The sequence below is a fragment of the Jaculus jaculus genome, chromosome 12 (genome assembly GCF_020740685.1).
Source record: "Jaculus jaculus isolate mJacJac1 chromosome 12, mJacJac1.mat.Y.cur, whole genome shotgun sequence".
In the NCBI taxonomy this organism is placed as follows: Eukaryota; Metazoa; Chordata; class Mammalia; order Rodentia; family Dipodidae; genus Jaculus; species Jaculus jaculus.
Window position 1 is genome coordinate 74,789,079 of NC_059113.1, and position 13,670 is coordinate 74,802,748.

At 43.5% G+C, this 13,670-nt stretch overlaps 2 protein-coding genes across 4 annotated transcripts in view; one reads left to right on the forward strand and one right to left on the reverse strand.

The window, feature by feature from the left end:
• Positions 1-12,770, reverse strand: part of Mfsd8 (major facilitator superfamily domain containing 8) — a 72,026-nt gene extending 59,256 nt beyond the window's left edge. For both annotated transcript variants that reach the window (XM_045131684.1, XM_012948461.2), the window contains exon 1: positions 12,606-12,770. In XM_045131684.1, coding sequence (XP_044987619.1) covers positions 12,606-12,670 — 65 coding nt within the window. In that variant the 5' untranslated portion in view covers positions 12,671-12,770. The remainder of the gene's footprint in view (positions 1-12,605) is intronic.
• Positions 12,771-12,937: 167 nt separating this feature from the next.
• The window catches only part of Abhd18 (abhydrolase domain containing 18), a 58,902-nt gene continuing 58,169 nt past the window's right edge, over positions 12,938-13,670 (forward strand). For both annotated transcript variants that reach the window (XM_045131531.1, XM_004657093.2), the window contains exon 1: positions 12,938-13,140. The gene's annotated coding sequence lies outside the window, so the exon portion shown is untranslated. The remainder of the gene's footprint in view (positions 13,141-13,670) is intronic.

The window sequence follows — 13,670 nt, forward strand, 5'->3', positions numbered from 1 at the left end:
CAAATGAACTACAGATGTGTGCACCCTCTTATGCATCTGGCTTACGTGGATCCTGGGGAGTCAAACCTACATCCTTTGGCTTTGCAGGCAAGTGCCTTAACTGCTAAGTCATCTCTCCAGCCCAAGAATAAAAAGCTTTTAATTACAGGTCAGCCTGAGCTAAAGTGAGACATTACCTCTAAAAACAAAACAAACAAACAAACAAAAGAATAAAAAGCTTTTGTACAACAAAGAATATTGTTAATGGAGCAAAAAGGCAGCCTACAGAATGAGACAAAAATCTTTGGCAGCTATACGCCCTACAGAAGATTAATAGCTATGATTACAAAGAACTAAAGAAAATCTAAATATTAAGAAATCAAACAACCCAATCAAAAATGGGCCCATAGAATTGAATACAGAGTTCACAAAAGAAATATAAATGGCCAACAAATAATTTTTATTTTTATTTTTGGTTTTTTTTGAGGTAGGGTCTTGCTCTAACCTAGGCTAACCTGGAATTCACTATGTAGTCTCAGGGTCATGGTGATCCTCCTAACTCTGCCTCCCAAGTGCTGGAATTAAAAGCATGCGCCACCACGCCCAGACAATAAATAATTTTTAAAATGTTCGACATCAGCCAGGTATGGTAGCACATGCCTATACTCCCAGCACTTGGGAGGCAGAGTAGGAAGATCACTGTGTGTCTGAGGCCAACCTGGGACTACAGAGTGAGTACAGGTCAGCCTGAACTAGAGTGAGATACCTGGGGGTGGGGGACAAAGAGGGAAAATGTTCAACATCTTTAGCCATCAGGGAAATGCAAACTGAAACTTGAGATTCCATCTTACTCTAATCAGAATGGATATCATAAAGAAATCAAGTAACAATGAATACTATAAAAGGTATGGAGAAACTGAAACCCTTATCCATTGTTGATGGGAATGTAAACTAGTACAGCCCTTATGGAAATCACTGTAGAGGTTTCTGACAACTAAAAACAGATTGACCATATGACCCAGCCATACCACTCCTAATCATATGCCCTAAAAACTACTCTTTAATATAGAGATATTTGCTCATCCATGTTTATTGCTGTTCTAGGAAACAGAATCACCCTGGATGCCCATCAACTGAGGAGTAGATAATGCTGTGGTACATATATAAACACAATGAAATTTTATTCAGCTGCATAGAAAAATGAAATCTGATGGAAAATGGATGTATCTGGAAAAGATAGTCCTAAGGACTGGAGAGATGGCTTTGAGGTCAAGCGCTTGCCTGTGAAGCCTAAGAACCCCGGTTCAAGGCTGGACTCACCAGGACCCACGTTAGCCAGATGCACAAGGGGGCACACGCGTCTGGAGTTCATTTGCAGTGGCTGGAGCCCTGACACGCCCATTGTCTCTCCCCCCAACTTTCTGTGTGTCTGTGGCTCTCAAATAAATAAATAAAAACAAACCAAAAAAAAATTAAAAAAAAATAGTACTGAGGTAAGCCAGGCTCAGAAAAAAGGCAAAGTGGTAGTTTGAATAGATGGCCCCCAATATATTCAGTGTTTTATTAGTTTGTAGTTTGCATCTGCAGCCACCTGGCTACAGGTAGTATCATTGGGTAGATTTTAAGGTGTGGTAGTGGGTTTCAGATTTCAATCTAAAGATGCAAAGTGCGCCTAGCTGAAGTTCCTGAAGTGTGCTGTGCTGTGTGGCTTTTGGTTTTTAGGCTTGTGCTTCTCTCTGTGTGTTTGGTCCTATGAAAGCAGGCCAGCTTCTTCCGCCATTATGGAACTTCCCCTAGATTTGTAAGCTTCAGTAAATATCCCTTCCTCCATAACTGTGCCTGGTCTGGAAGTTCATCTCAGCGAATCTGAAGCTGTCTGCTACACAAACACTACATGTTCTATCCTAGGTTCAAAGTAGTAGTGCACACCTTTAATCCCAGCACTCAGGAGGCAGAGGTAGGAGGATTGCCTTGAGTTAGAGGCCACTCTGAGATTGCATAGTGAATTACAGGTCAGACTGGGATATAGTAAGAACCTACCCTGATTTGAATGAGGTGGATTAAGAGTCAACAGTCAGGCTGGAGAGATGGTTCAGTGGTTAAAGCGACTGCCTGCAATTTTTTTTTTTAGATTTTTAAAAAGCTTTTATTTATTTATTATAGTCAGAGAGAGAGAGACAGAATGAGCGTGCCAGGGCTTCTAGCCACTGCAAACGAACTCCAGACACAAGCGCCACTATGTGCATCTGGCTTATATGGGATCTGAAGCATCAAACCTAAGTCCTTAGGCTTCACAGGCATGTGCCTTAACCACTAAGACATCTCTACAGCCCATTGCCTGCAAATGTTAATAACGTGGGTTCAATTCCCCAGTACCCACATAAAGCCAGATGCATAAAGTGGTGCATGTGTCTGGAGTTCATTTGCAGCAGCAATAGGTCCTGGTATCCATTCTGTCTCTCTCTCTCTCTGCTTGTGAATAAATAAAGAAATACTTAAAAAAAAAAAATAAAGAGCCAGCAGTAGAGGCCAGGAAGCTAGACAGGAGGCCATAAAGGGGGGAGAGAGAAGAGAGGGACTTAGGGGAAGATAGTAGATAGGTAAGTAAAGGAGTGGAATATTGGGGATGGAGAGGTCTAAGTGGGGTTGGAGAACGTGGAGAAGAGGGTTAATCAAAACTAAAAACAGGAACTGGGTGTAGTGATGCATGCCTTTAATCCCAGCACTCAGGAGATAGAGAAAGGAGGATCATAGTGAGTTTGAGGCCAACCTGAGACTACATATTGAATTCTCTGTTTTGTTTTTGTTTTTTTTTAAGTAGAGTCTCACTTTAGCCCAGGCTGACATGAAATTCACTATGCAGTCTCAGGGTAGCCTTGAACTCACTGAAATCCGCCTATTTCCTGTCTTCCAAATGCTTGGATTAGACATGTATGCCACCACACACAGCTCATTTTCCTTCTTTTTAATTTAAAAAAGCCTAACTTCAATAACTTCCCTTTCTACCTTGCCAGCAAGAATAGAAACACAGAAGAGGCCAGATACATGCCTTTAATCCCAACACTCAGGAGGCAGAGATGGGAGGATAGCCTGTGACTACAGAGTGATTTCTAGGTCGGCATGGGCTAGAGTGAGACCACACTTTGAAAAATATAAATAACAAAGAAGAATATAGCTCTTGAATTACCATATTTATCATACCTTTTAAATTTTGAGTAACTGTACTCCCCAAGTGATTTATTTAAATTTTATCCCTACTGAAGAATAGGAGAAAGCTATCTTTTTTTTCAATTTTTTCGTTCATTTTTATTTATTTATTTGAGAGTGACAGAGAGAGAAAGAGGCAGATAGAGAGAGAGAGAGAGAGAGAGAGAATGGGCATGCCAGGGCTTTCAGCCACTACAAACGAACTCCAGACACATGCGCCCCCTTGTGCATCTGGCTAATGTGGGTCCTGGAGAATCAAACCTCCAACCGGGGTCCTTAGGCTTCACAGGCAAGTGCTTAACTGCTAAGCCATCTCTCCTGCCCAGAAAGCTATCTTTTTAAAGGCAATTTCAGTTAGGGATTGAGGCTCAAAGAGAACTATGAAATGCCTATAAACTATGAAATGCCTAGAACTATGAAATTCCACAAAAATGGAACTGGTGTCTGATCAAGACTGATCTACAACACCCTCTGCTGCCCAGTCTAACATGCCACCTAGATGGACAGCATGGGTAGGCTGGCTCAGGAATCTACCCTCCAAACCTGCCAACCAACAGGGCCTTCCCCTTGCCTACAAAGGTTCTTTTGTCTTCTTCCTGTTGTCAACTCAGCCCCTCAGTTCAGCTCTGCTTTGCTTCTCTGCTTGGTCAACCTACCTCTCTTGGTTGGGGCCACAAGGAAACATGTGAATCCAGCTTCTTCCTTACTCACTTGGCTGGTGGGGGGGAAAGCATAAATCTGTTTCTTGGTTTGGAACTTTTTTGCTTGTCTCTGCTTTAAAGTTTGGGGTAACTTCTCCCTTTGACTACATGCATGATTTTCCTCTGGAAATTTTTCTTCTGAATTTACCAGCAATGAACACAAGAACAACTGAATAAAATTTAAAAAGGAGTCTATTCAGGCTGGTTGGCATCTCTCATTCCACAGCTGGATGCTGAGGAAGAGAACAGCAACAGCCTATCTCTCCAGCCCTTCACTCTTCATTCTTCCCCTCTTTTCCCTAATTAATTTTGTAAGAGCAAGAAAGCAAGGTTTACAAAAGCAGTATCTGGCAGTTATCACAGAGCAAGCACCAGATAAGGGTGAGACCAAACACCAGATGTTGATATACACCATGTAGTAGGGGACTAAGTTGTCTTGACTTTAGGGAAAGACTAACACCTTAGTTAACATCTTAGTTACTGTTCTGTGTTAATCTTTATTCTCCTATAGCTCCTGAAGAATGTCAAGATGTCTTCCCTTATGACTGATGAAGTTGTTTCACATGCAAATATTTTTCTTACATTCCAGATCTACCACATGGGTGCTCTCACCAATTCTTGGCTTGCTACCTGTGCAGTTTTATTAACAGGTTAACCATGAGTATAACCCTCTTCATTCCTCATTTCTCCTCTTGATCTCTTGGTCTCTGCTTTGATATCTGCTCTCTTATTTCTTCCTTGAGCTTCACCATTTGTCCTCTTAACTTCACTAAAAACACATGGCAGATATTACGCTGGTTTCTCCTAAGTCTTCCTACACAAGCTACTAGATTATACTTTTCATGCACCAGAAGCTTTACTCTTTTAAAAGTCTTTCTCTGCTCTATTTTCCCCCAAAACCTCAATTGCTCTTAAACAAACCTTATAAACTACGCAGTGTTTCCACATTACAGCATGTTTCCTAAATCCCACAATTTGTGATTTCTCCCTTAAATAAAACCCAAAATTTGTGATTTTCCCCTCAATAAACTTACTAATTCATCATTTATCCTTCTTGAGTCCATCTTTATCCATCTTAGGTCCCTCAATCTATGAACTTGGGGTTCACAGATTGGGGGACCCCCTCCTGAACACCAAAAATCCTGCATCACTACTATAACTGCTATATTCTGGTATTAATTTCCCCATGTGGAATTTCCCAAGTTTTAAAAACTGTTTTGGTACAAGGGAATAACCTCTTGAATATTTCCATAACAAATTATAGTCCCAAATGACAGAACGCTTACTAAACTTTTGCCTTAAAAACCAGGAAGACAGGCAGGGTGTGGTGGCTTTAATCCCAGCACTTGGGAAGCTGAGGTAGGAGTATCTCTGTGAGTTTGAGGCCACCCTGAGACTACATAATGAATTCCTGGTCAGCCTTGGCTAAATAGTGAGACCCTACCTTGAAAAAACCAAAAAAAAATTATTTATGGAAAAACAAATTAGATCAAATTTAATAGTAATAAATTAAAAGTACCACACTGAATTTCAACAGATTTCATGTAACACAACATCTAGTCCAAAGAGACTTGGATAAGTAGCAGTATTGTATCTGCAAATATACAACTCTGGATTTAGCATTGAGGAACACAAAAGAACCCATATTCAAAGAAAACATGAGAAAGAAATGGTTTTCTCAAGGCAGAATAGTGTAATGTAACAGTTATAGAAATATGACAGAAATAATCTGAGAATATTTCATAAAGATATGTACCACAAAACAAGCCTGGTGGCTCATGCCTGTCATTTGTAGTACTTGGGAGAAGCATGGGATCATAAATTTAAGCTCAGTATGGGACATAAAATGAGTTGGGGGCCAGCCTGGCTGCATAATGAGAACCTGTCTCAAGAAATAAAAGATGGGCTGGAGAGATGGCTTAGTGGTTAAGCTCTTGCCTGTGAAGCGCAAGGACCCTGGTTCAAGGCTTGATTCCCCAGGACCCAAATAAGCCAGATGCACAAGGTGGCGCATGCATCTGGAGATCATTTGCAATGGCTGGAGGCCCTGGCGTGCCCATTCTCTCTCTCTATCTGCCTCTTTCTCTGTCTGTCACTCTCAAATAAATAAAAATAAATAAAAATATTAAAAAAAGAAATAAAAGTCATGCAATATAAGGACAAAAGCTGCAGTAATATTCCATCTACAGAGTAAAATTGCAATGAACTATTGAAGGTTTCAGGTATATTTTAGTAACGTCAAGAGAGGAATATCAAACTATAGTCTCCAGGTCAAATCTAGTCCACCACCTGTCTGTAAGTTTGCAAGCTAAGAATAGTTTTTACAGGTGAATATTTATCAGTTTGATGACAAAACACAGGTGGTGCATGCCTTTAATCCCAGCACTCAGGAGGCAGAGGTAGGAGGATCACCTTGAGTTCAAGGCAACCCTGAAACTACCTAGTGAATGCCAGGTCAGCCTGAGCTACAGTGAAACCCCTACCTCAAAAAAAAAAAAAAAAAAAAAAAATCATGGCAACCCTCCTAAGTGCTGGGATCAAAGACATGGGCCACCACACCAGGTTTTTTATTCTACAAAACTACAAACCTTGACTTTTGTCTTTTAGCCTGAAAAACTGAAAATACCTACCATCTGAATCATTATAGAAAGTTTCCCAACCCCCATTCTCTTAAATAAAATTCTATAAAGGGAATCAGTTGGGACTACTGGAGAATCAAGAAAAGAAGGGTCTAAGGCAGTCAAGCCAGAAAAGCATAACCAACCCTGGCAAGCCAAGAAGGGCTGTTGGCTAACTGGACTGCTGTGCAATACAGTCAAAGTGAATAAGACCTACCAATTTGTTGTACATAGGTTCAATTTACCAGGGAACTGGAATGTATTTTTAGTACAGTATACTTTTTTGATTATTCTGAAACTACTTTTATTCTTTTAAATATTTTTATTTATTTATTTATTTGAGAAAGATAGAAAGAGGCAGAGAGAATGGGCCTGCCAGGGCCTCTAGCCACTGCAAAAAAACTCCAGATGCATGTGTCCCTGTTGTAGTCAGGTTCTCATTGCTGACAGAAATCACCCAAGAGTAGCTTGTGAAGGGGAGAAAAAAGGTTTATTTTGGCTTAACAGACTTGAGGGGAAACTCCATGATGGTAGGGGAAAACGATGGCATGAGCAGAGGGTGAGCATCACCCCCTGGCCAACATAAGGTAGACAACAGGAACAGGACAGTGTGCCAAATGCTGGCAAAGGGAAATGGGCTATAATACCCATAAGCCCACCTCCAACAATACACTGCCTCCAGAAGGTGTTAATTCTAAAATCTCCATCAGCTGTGAACCTAGCATTCAGAACACCTAAGTCTATGGGGGGCAGTTGAATCAAACCACAACAGCCCCCTTGTGCATCTGGCTTATGTGGGTCCTGGGGAGTCAAACCTGGATCCTTTGGCTTTGTAAGCAAGCACCTTAACTACTAAGCCATCTCTCCAGCTCTACTCCTTTTTGTTAGGTCAGGAAATAATGCATCATCTATCACAGTTTTTTTTTTTTTTTTTTCTCCATTACTGTGTAATGACACAGGTTTTCCTCAGAAGTTACTACATTTTAATGCCATATAATTTTGCTGGTGCACTTCAAACTATTACTTGAACATATGTCTTTTCATAGTGAATGTTCTTTTTTTATGGAGGAAGGGATATTTATTGAAGCTTACATATCCAGGGAACGTTCCATAATAGCAGAAGAAACTGGCCTGCCTTCACAGGACCAAGCAGAGAAAGAGAAGCACAAGCCAAAATGCCAAAAGCCACAGCACACTTCAGGAACTCCAGCGAGGCACACTTTGCATATCTGAAACCTGAAACCCACCACCACACCTTAAGATCCACCCAGTGACACTGCCTCCAGCTAGGTGGCTGCAGATGCAAACTACAAACAAATAAAAAACTAAATATATTGGGGGCCATCTGTTCAAACCACCACATTCCGCCCCTGGCCCCCAATAGATTTATAACCATCACACATTGTAAATTGTACTCAGTTCAATTTCAAAGGTCCCCACAGTCTTGACCAATTTAAGATATTAAGACCTGTAAAATCAACCAAGTTAAGCATTTCTAACATATAAAGGCATAGTGCATGTTCTTTAATGCAAGTAAAAGCAATGCTTGTGCTGTTAGGACTAGTACTTAATTTTTTATTTTCATAATTTTTATTAACATTTTCCATAATTATAAAAAAATAAAAATATCCCATGGTAATACCAACCCCCTCCCACACTTTCCCCTTTGAAATTCCATTCTTCATCATATTACCTCCCCGTCTCAATCATCCTACTTACATATATACAATACCAACCTATTAAGTATCCTCCTCCCTTCCTTTCTCTTCCCTTTATATCTCCTTTTTAACTTACTGGACTCTGCTACTAAGTATTTTCCTCCTCACACAGAAGCCCAATCATCTGTAGCTAGGATCCACATATGAGTGAGAACATGTGGCGCTTGGCTTTCTGGGCCTGGGTTACCTCAGTTAGTATAATCCTTTCCAGGTCCATCCATTTTTCTGCAAATTTCATAACTTCATTTTTCTTTACCGCTGAGTAGAACTCCATTGTATAAATGTGCCACATCTTCATTATCCACTCATCAGTTGAGGGACATCTAGGCTGGTTCCATTTCCCAGCTATTATGAATAGAGCAGCAATAAACATTTATGAGCACATACTTCTAAGGAAATGAGATGAGTCCTTTGGATATATGCCTAGGAGTGCTATAGCTGGGTCATATGGAAGATCAATCTTTAGCTGTTTTAGGAACCCCCACAATGATTTCCACAATGGCTGGACCAGAGGACTAGTACTTATTAACTGTTGAAGTGAGGCTATAAAAAGCCCCTCTGATGATAATGACATAAAGTCTTAAAGTCTTATATGATGAAATATAATGGAAATTACCACAATCCTATACTCAAAATGAAGACACCAGCTAGACAGAGTACATTCTTGACTTTCTTCTCTAATCACTTCTAGCTGATTGAGAGGGGGAGGGGATATAATGGAGAATGGAATTTCAAAGGGGAAAGTGGGTGGAGGGAGGGTATTACCATAGGATATTGTTTACAATCATAGAAGCTGTTAATAAAAAAAATTGAAAAGAGGGGGAAAAAAGCTAGAGAGGATAAAGAATATGAAATCTGATGTTCTGTCAAAGGTAAGTATCTAAAAATATTAAAAATATCTCAAAAATATTTATCATCAAACATGAAAAACAGACCAAAAAAGGCCCACATTGAAGAACTTCTGGTACATTCTAGAGAATTCCAGGATGATCAAGATCATCCTGGACAACAGACAGATTGAGGCCACTTCAAGACCAGCCTGAGATCAAAATACTTAGTGTTGGGGCTGGAGAGACAGCTTAGCGGTTAAGCACTTGCCTGTGAAGCCTAAGGACCCCAGTTCGAGGCTCGATTCCCCAGGACCCACGTAAACCAGATGCACAAGGGGGCGCACACATCTGGAGTTTGTTTGCAGTGGCTGGAGGCCCTGGCGCGCCCATTCTCTCTCTCTCTCTCTCTCTGTCATTCTCAAATAAATAAAAATATTAAAAAAAATACTTAGTGCTTTCCTAAAGAATGTATTTTACTCTTGTGGGGCTGAGATAAGATGGCTCAGCCAGCAAGAGAGCCTAAGTGTGGATCCCCACCACCCAGTAAAATGCCAGGTACCTGAGGAAGTGGAGATAGAAGGATCTTCAGGGCCTGCTGGCTAGCAAGACTAGCCTAATGGGTGAGCTTTGGGTTAAGTAAGAGACCCTGTCTCAAATGAAATGGACAGAAATTGAGGAAGACAGGGGTATCAGCCAGTGAGCACTCCAAACAGTGAGCATTCCCGATTGAGAGCACTCACACATACACCCATACATATACACATGTACACACATACCACATGCACATACACAAATACACATTTGTGGTATAGAGAATTGGCTCAGAGGGTAAAAGTGATTCCATGAGGACCTGAGAGGGCCTGACACCACCTGGGTTCAATTCTCCAGCACCCATGTGGGCATCATGGCTGAACATAGCTGGTACCCCAGTCCTCTACAGAGATGAGAAAAGAGATTTAACTGAGGCTTGGGGGAAAAAAAAGAAAGAAAGAAAAGGCAAGCTCTGGAATCAGTGAGACTCCATCCAAAGGAAATGCATGGATGAGCAATGGAGGACGACACTTGAGTTCTCCTCTGGTCTCCACACACATGAGCATTGGACATGTGCATCTGCACACACAAGCATGTACCCCCCCACACATACACTACCACCACATATTACACACAAAAAATGAATAAAATACATACTTGTGCAGTGAGACAAGTCTAAACATTTCTGAATCACTGTGTATAAATTAGGATCAAAATTACAAGAATTATAATAATCTAAGTTTTCCCTTAAATGTTGAAATATTCTTTTATTTTGTAGCTCTGGCATAGTGTTTGATATCAAGAAGTTATCAAGGGCTAGAAAGATGGCTCAGTGGGTAAGGCACTCACTTGCCTGTGAAGCCTAAGGACCCAGGTTCGATTCCCCATAACCTAAATAAACCAGATACACATGGTGGGTGACAAATGCATCTGCAGTGAGTTTGCAGTTGGCTAGAGGCCCTGGCACATCCATATTTTCTCTCTCTCTCTCTCTTTCTTTAATAAATAAATTAAAAATATACTAGAAGGGGGCTGTAAAGATGGCTTAATGGTTAAGGCATTTGCCTGCAAAGCCAAAGGATCACTGTTCAATTCTCCAGGACCCACATAAGCCAAATGCACAAGGGGATACATGCATCTGGCGTTCTTTGTAGTGTCTGGAGGCCCTGGTGTGCCCATTCTCTCCTTCTCTCTCTCTGCCTCTTTTCTCTCTCAAATAAATAAATAAAATTATTTTAAAATATATACTAAAATATATATATTTATATCTATATCTATATATACTAGAAGGGCTGGAGAGATCGCTTAGCAATTAAGGTACATGCCTGCGAAGCCTAAGGACCCAGGTTCAATTCTCCAGGTCCCACGTAAGCCAGATGTACATGGTGACACATGCATCTGGAGTTCATTTGCAGCAGCTAGAGGCCCTGGCGTGCCCATTTTCTCTGTCTTTCTCGTTGTCTCTTCCTCTCTGTCTAATAAACAAATAAAAATAAAGTGTCTAAAAATATATATACTAGAAGACCCTCCCTCAAAAACCGTATAGATAGATAGTTTAAAAAAAAACTTTTAATAAGACGTTATCAAGCTTTGAAGCAGGTCAACGTTGTTAATTAAGGCCAGGATCCTCGTCAATTAAAACTATGGTGCTGGAGATTCAGCGAAACGTGGAAGGGGGCCAGTGATGCAACACTTGCACTTAAGTAACACAGGCAGCTTGAATTTTCGATCTTGTCAAGGTAACGAAAAGAAGTCGATGGTGGAGAAGAAAAAAACAGCTCTCCAAGACCGGGCATGGTGGCGCACACCTTTAATCCCAGCACTCACTGGGGAGGCAGAGGTAGGAGGATAGCTGTGAGTTCGAGGCCAGCCTGAGACTACATAGTGAATTCCAGGTCAGCCTGGGCTAGGACAAGGCCCTGCCTCAAAAAAAAAAAAAAAAAAAAAGCCATATAGATATATAAACACATTTTTTGTTTATTTTTATTTATTTATTTGAGAGTGACAGACAGAGAGAAAGAGGCAGATAGAGAGAGTAAGCGAGAGAATGGGCGCACCATGGCCTCCAGCCACTGCAAAGGAACTCCAGACGCATATGCCCCCTTGTGCATCTGGCTAACGTGGGTCCTGGGGAAATGAGCCTCGAACCGGGGTCCTTAGGCTTCACAGGCAAACGCTAAACCGCTAAGCCATCTTTCCAGCCCTATAAATAAAAATTTTAAAAAGCAGCTCTCTTGGGCGTCGTGGCACACGCCTTTAATCCCACCACTAGGAAGGCAGAGGTAGGAGGATTGCCGTGAGGCTGAGGCCACCCTGAGACTACATAGTAAGTTCCAGGTCAGCCTGAGCTAGAGTGAGACCCCACCTCAAAAAAATAAAAATTGGGCTGGAGAGATGGCTTAGCGGTTAAGCGCTTGCCTGTGAAGCCTAAGGACCCCGGTTCGAGGCTCGGTTCCCCAGGTCCCACGTTAGCCAGATGCACAAGGGGGCGCACGCGTCTGGAGTTCGTTTGCAGAGGCTGGAAGCCCTGGCGCACCCATTCTCTCTCTCTCCCTCTATCTCTTTCTCTCTGTGTCTGTCGCTCTCAAATAAATTAAAAAAAAATTAAAAAATAAAATAAAAATTAAAAATTAAAAAAGCAGCAGCTCTCCAGCATCACCGACTGCATGTAACAGGAGCGGGGACACCAACCTCAAGACAGAACAGTTTCGTCTAGACCAGCCACCTGCACAGCAATGGCAGTCTACCCAAGAAACAACGCCCACTCCTGCCCTGAGCTGCTGCACTGGGGCCTCTTTGCCACACCTTCCCTGGTACCGCGGGTTCAATTCTGTGCTACTCCCAAGGAAATGTATTTGTCCTGGAGGCCTCCTCTGCATTTCTTCCCGGCTGACAGCCCGAGCTCAAGGGTTCTGGTACCGCGGCCGGGAGCACATCTCCCGGTTCCCTCGCCCGCCGCCGCGCGGGCGCCGGCCGACTTGTGTGGCAGGAAGGCTCAGGGCCGGTGCGGTGGACTCTCACCTGCTTCCGGGTGTCGGGTGGCCCAAGAGCGGCTCGCGCTCGGCCTCGCTCTCCAGGCTAGCCATAGCTAAGGTCCCCCAGCCAGATGGCCAGCGCCCAACTCTCGCGACATCTGCTCCCTCCCAGCTCCGTCGCCCAGAGCTGTCAAAATAAACCTGAGAATGTGCGTGCGCGCCTGGGGGCCGGAAGTAGGCGGGCCGTTCTCGGGTCAGGGGTGGAGCCTTGCGGGAGGTCGGGCGGAAGGGGCGGGGCCGGACTTGCGAACCCGGCGGCGCGGGAGGCAGGCTCCCCGCCGCGCTGCGCCCCGCCCCGCCGAGCGTGGGAGGGCCGAGGGCTTGTCCGCAGGCCGCTGCGACCCGCCTCGGGCTCTCCTGGCTGGGCTGGCTAGCTGGCTGCTCCCCAGCTCCGACTCGGTTCCTGGAGAGAGTCTCCGGGCCTTGTGGTTGGGGCTCAGGCGACAGTCCCAAGCTTGCTCGTCCAGAGCGGCGGCGTGCGGAGGCTAGGCCGGTCGACAGCAGGCATCTCCCGGTGTCCGGTAAGTGTCTGAGCGGCGGCTCCATGCCTCCGCGCGCTGCGTACGTGCAGGGAGACAGGCACTCGGGGAGCGGGCTGGCGGTACTCAAGGGCCGGGGAGGGCAGTGGAGTGAGTCCCTTCCTGCTGCGGGAAGTAAAGGTGGCTTTGACCCCGCGTCCTCCAGCTCGGCCAGTTCTACACATCTTTACCTGTAGGTCATTGCAGGCTGGGACTAAAGGTGTCATCCAGCCGCTCGTAGCCTGCTGGTAAGGTGCCCCTCAGCAGAGGCTGTTGTAGTTTGGACCTTACAAAAGACACAACCACCTATTTGGCAGTCGCTTACTCCTTCCGTCACAAGGAAGGTGACTGTTTTCACTAGGTGTGTGGATGCTGTGCCCTTCCCGGTCGTTACATGTTGACATCCATATCCTTGCCAATAGTCTGGTAGGCTAATTTGTGGCAGTCATCATAGTGTGTCTCATAAACTAACGTTTTACTAGCTCTGGTTAGCATTGCCATCTGCTTTCATTTGATCACATCTATCCTGTCTC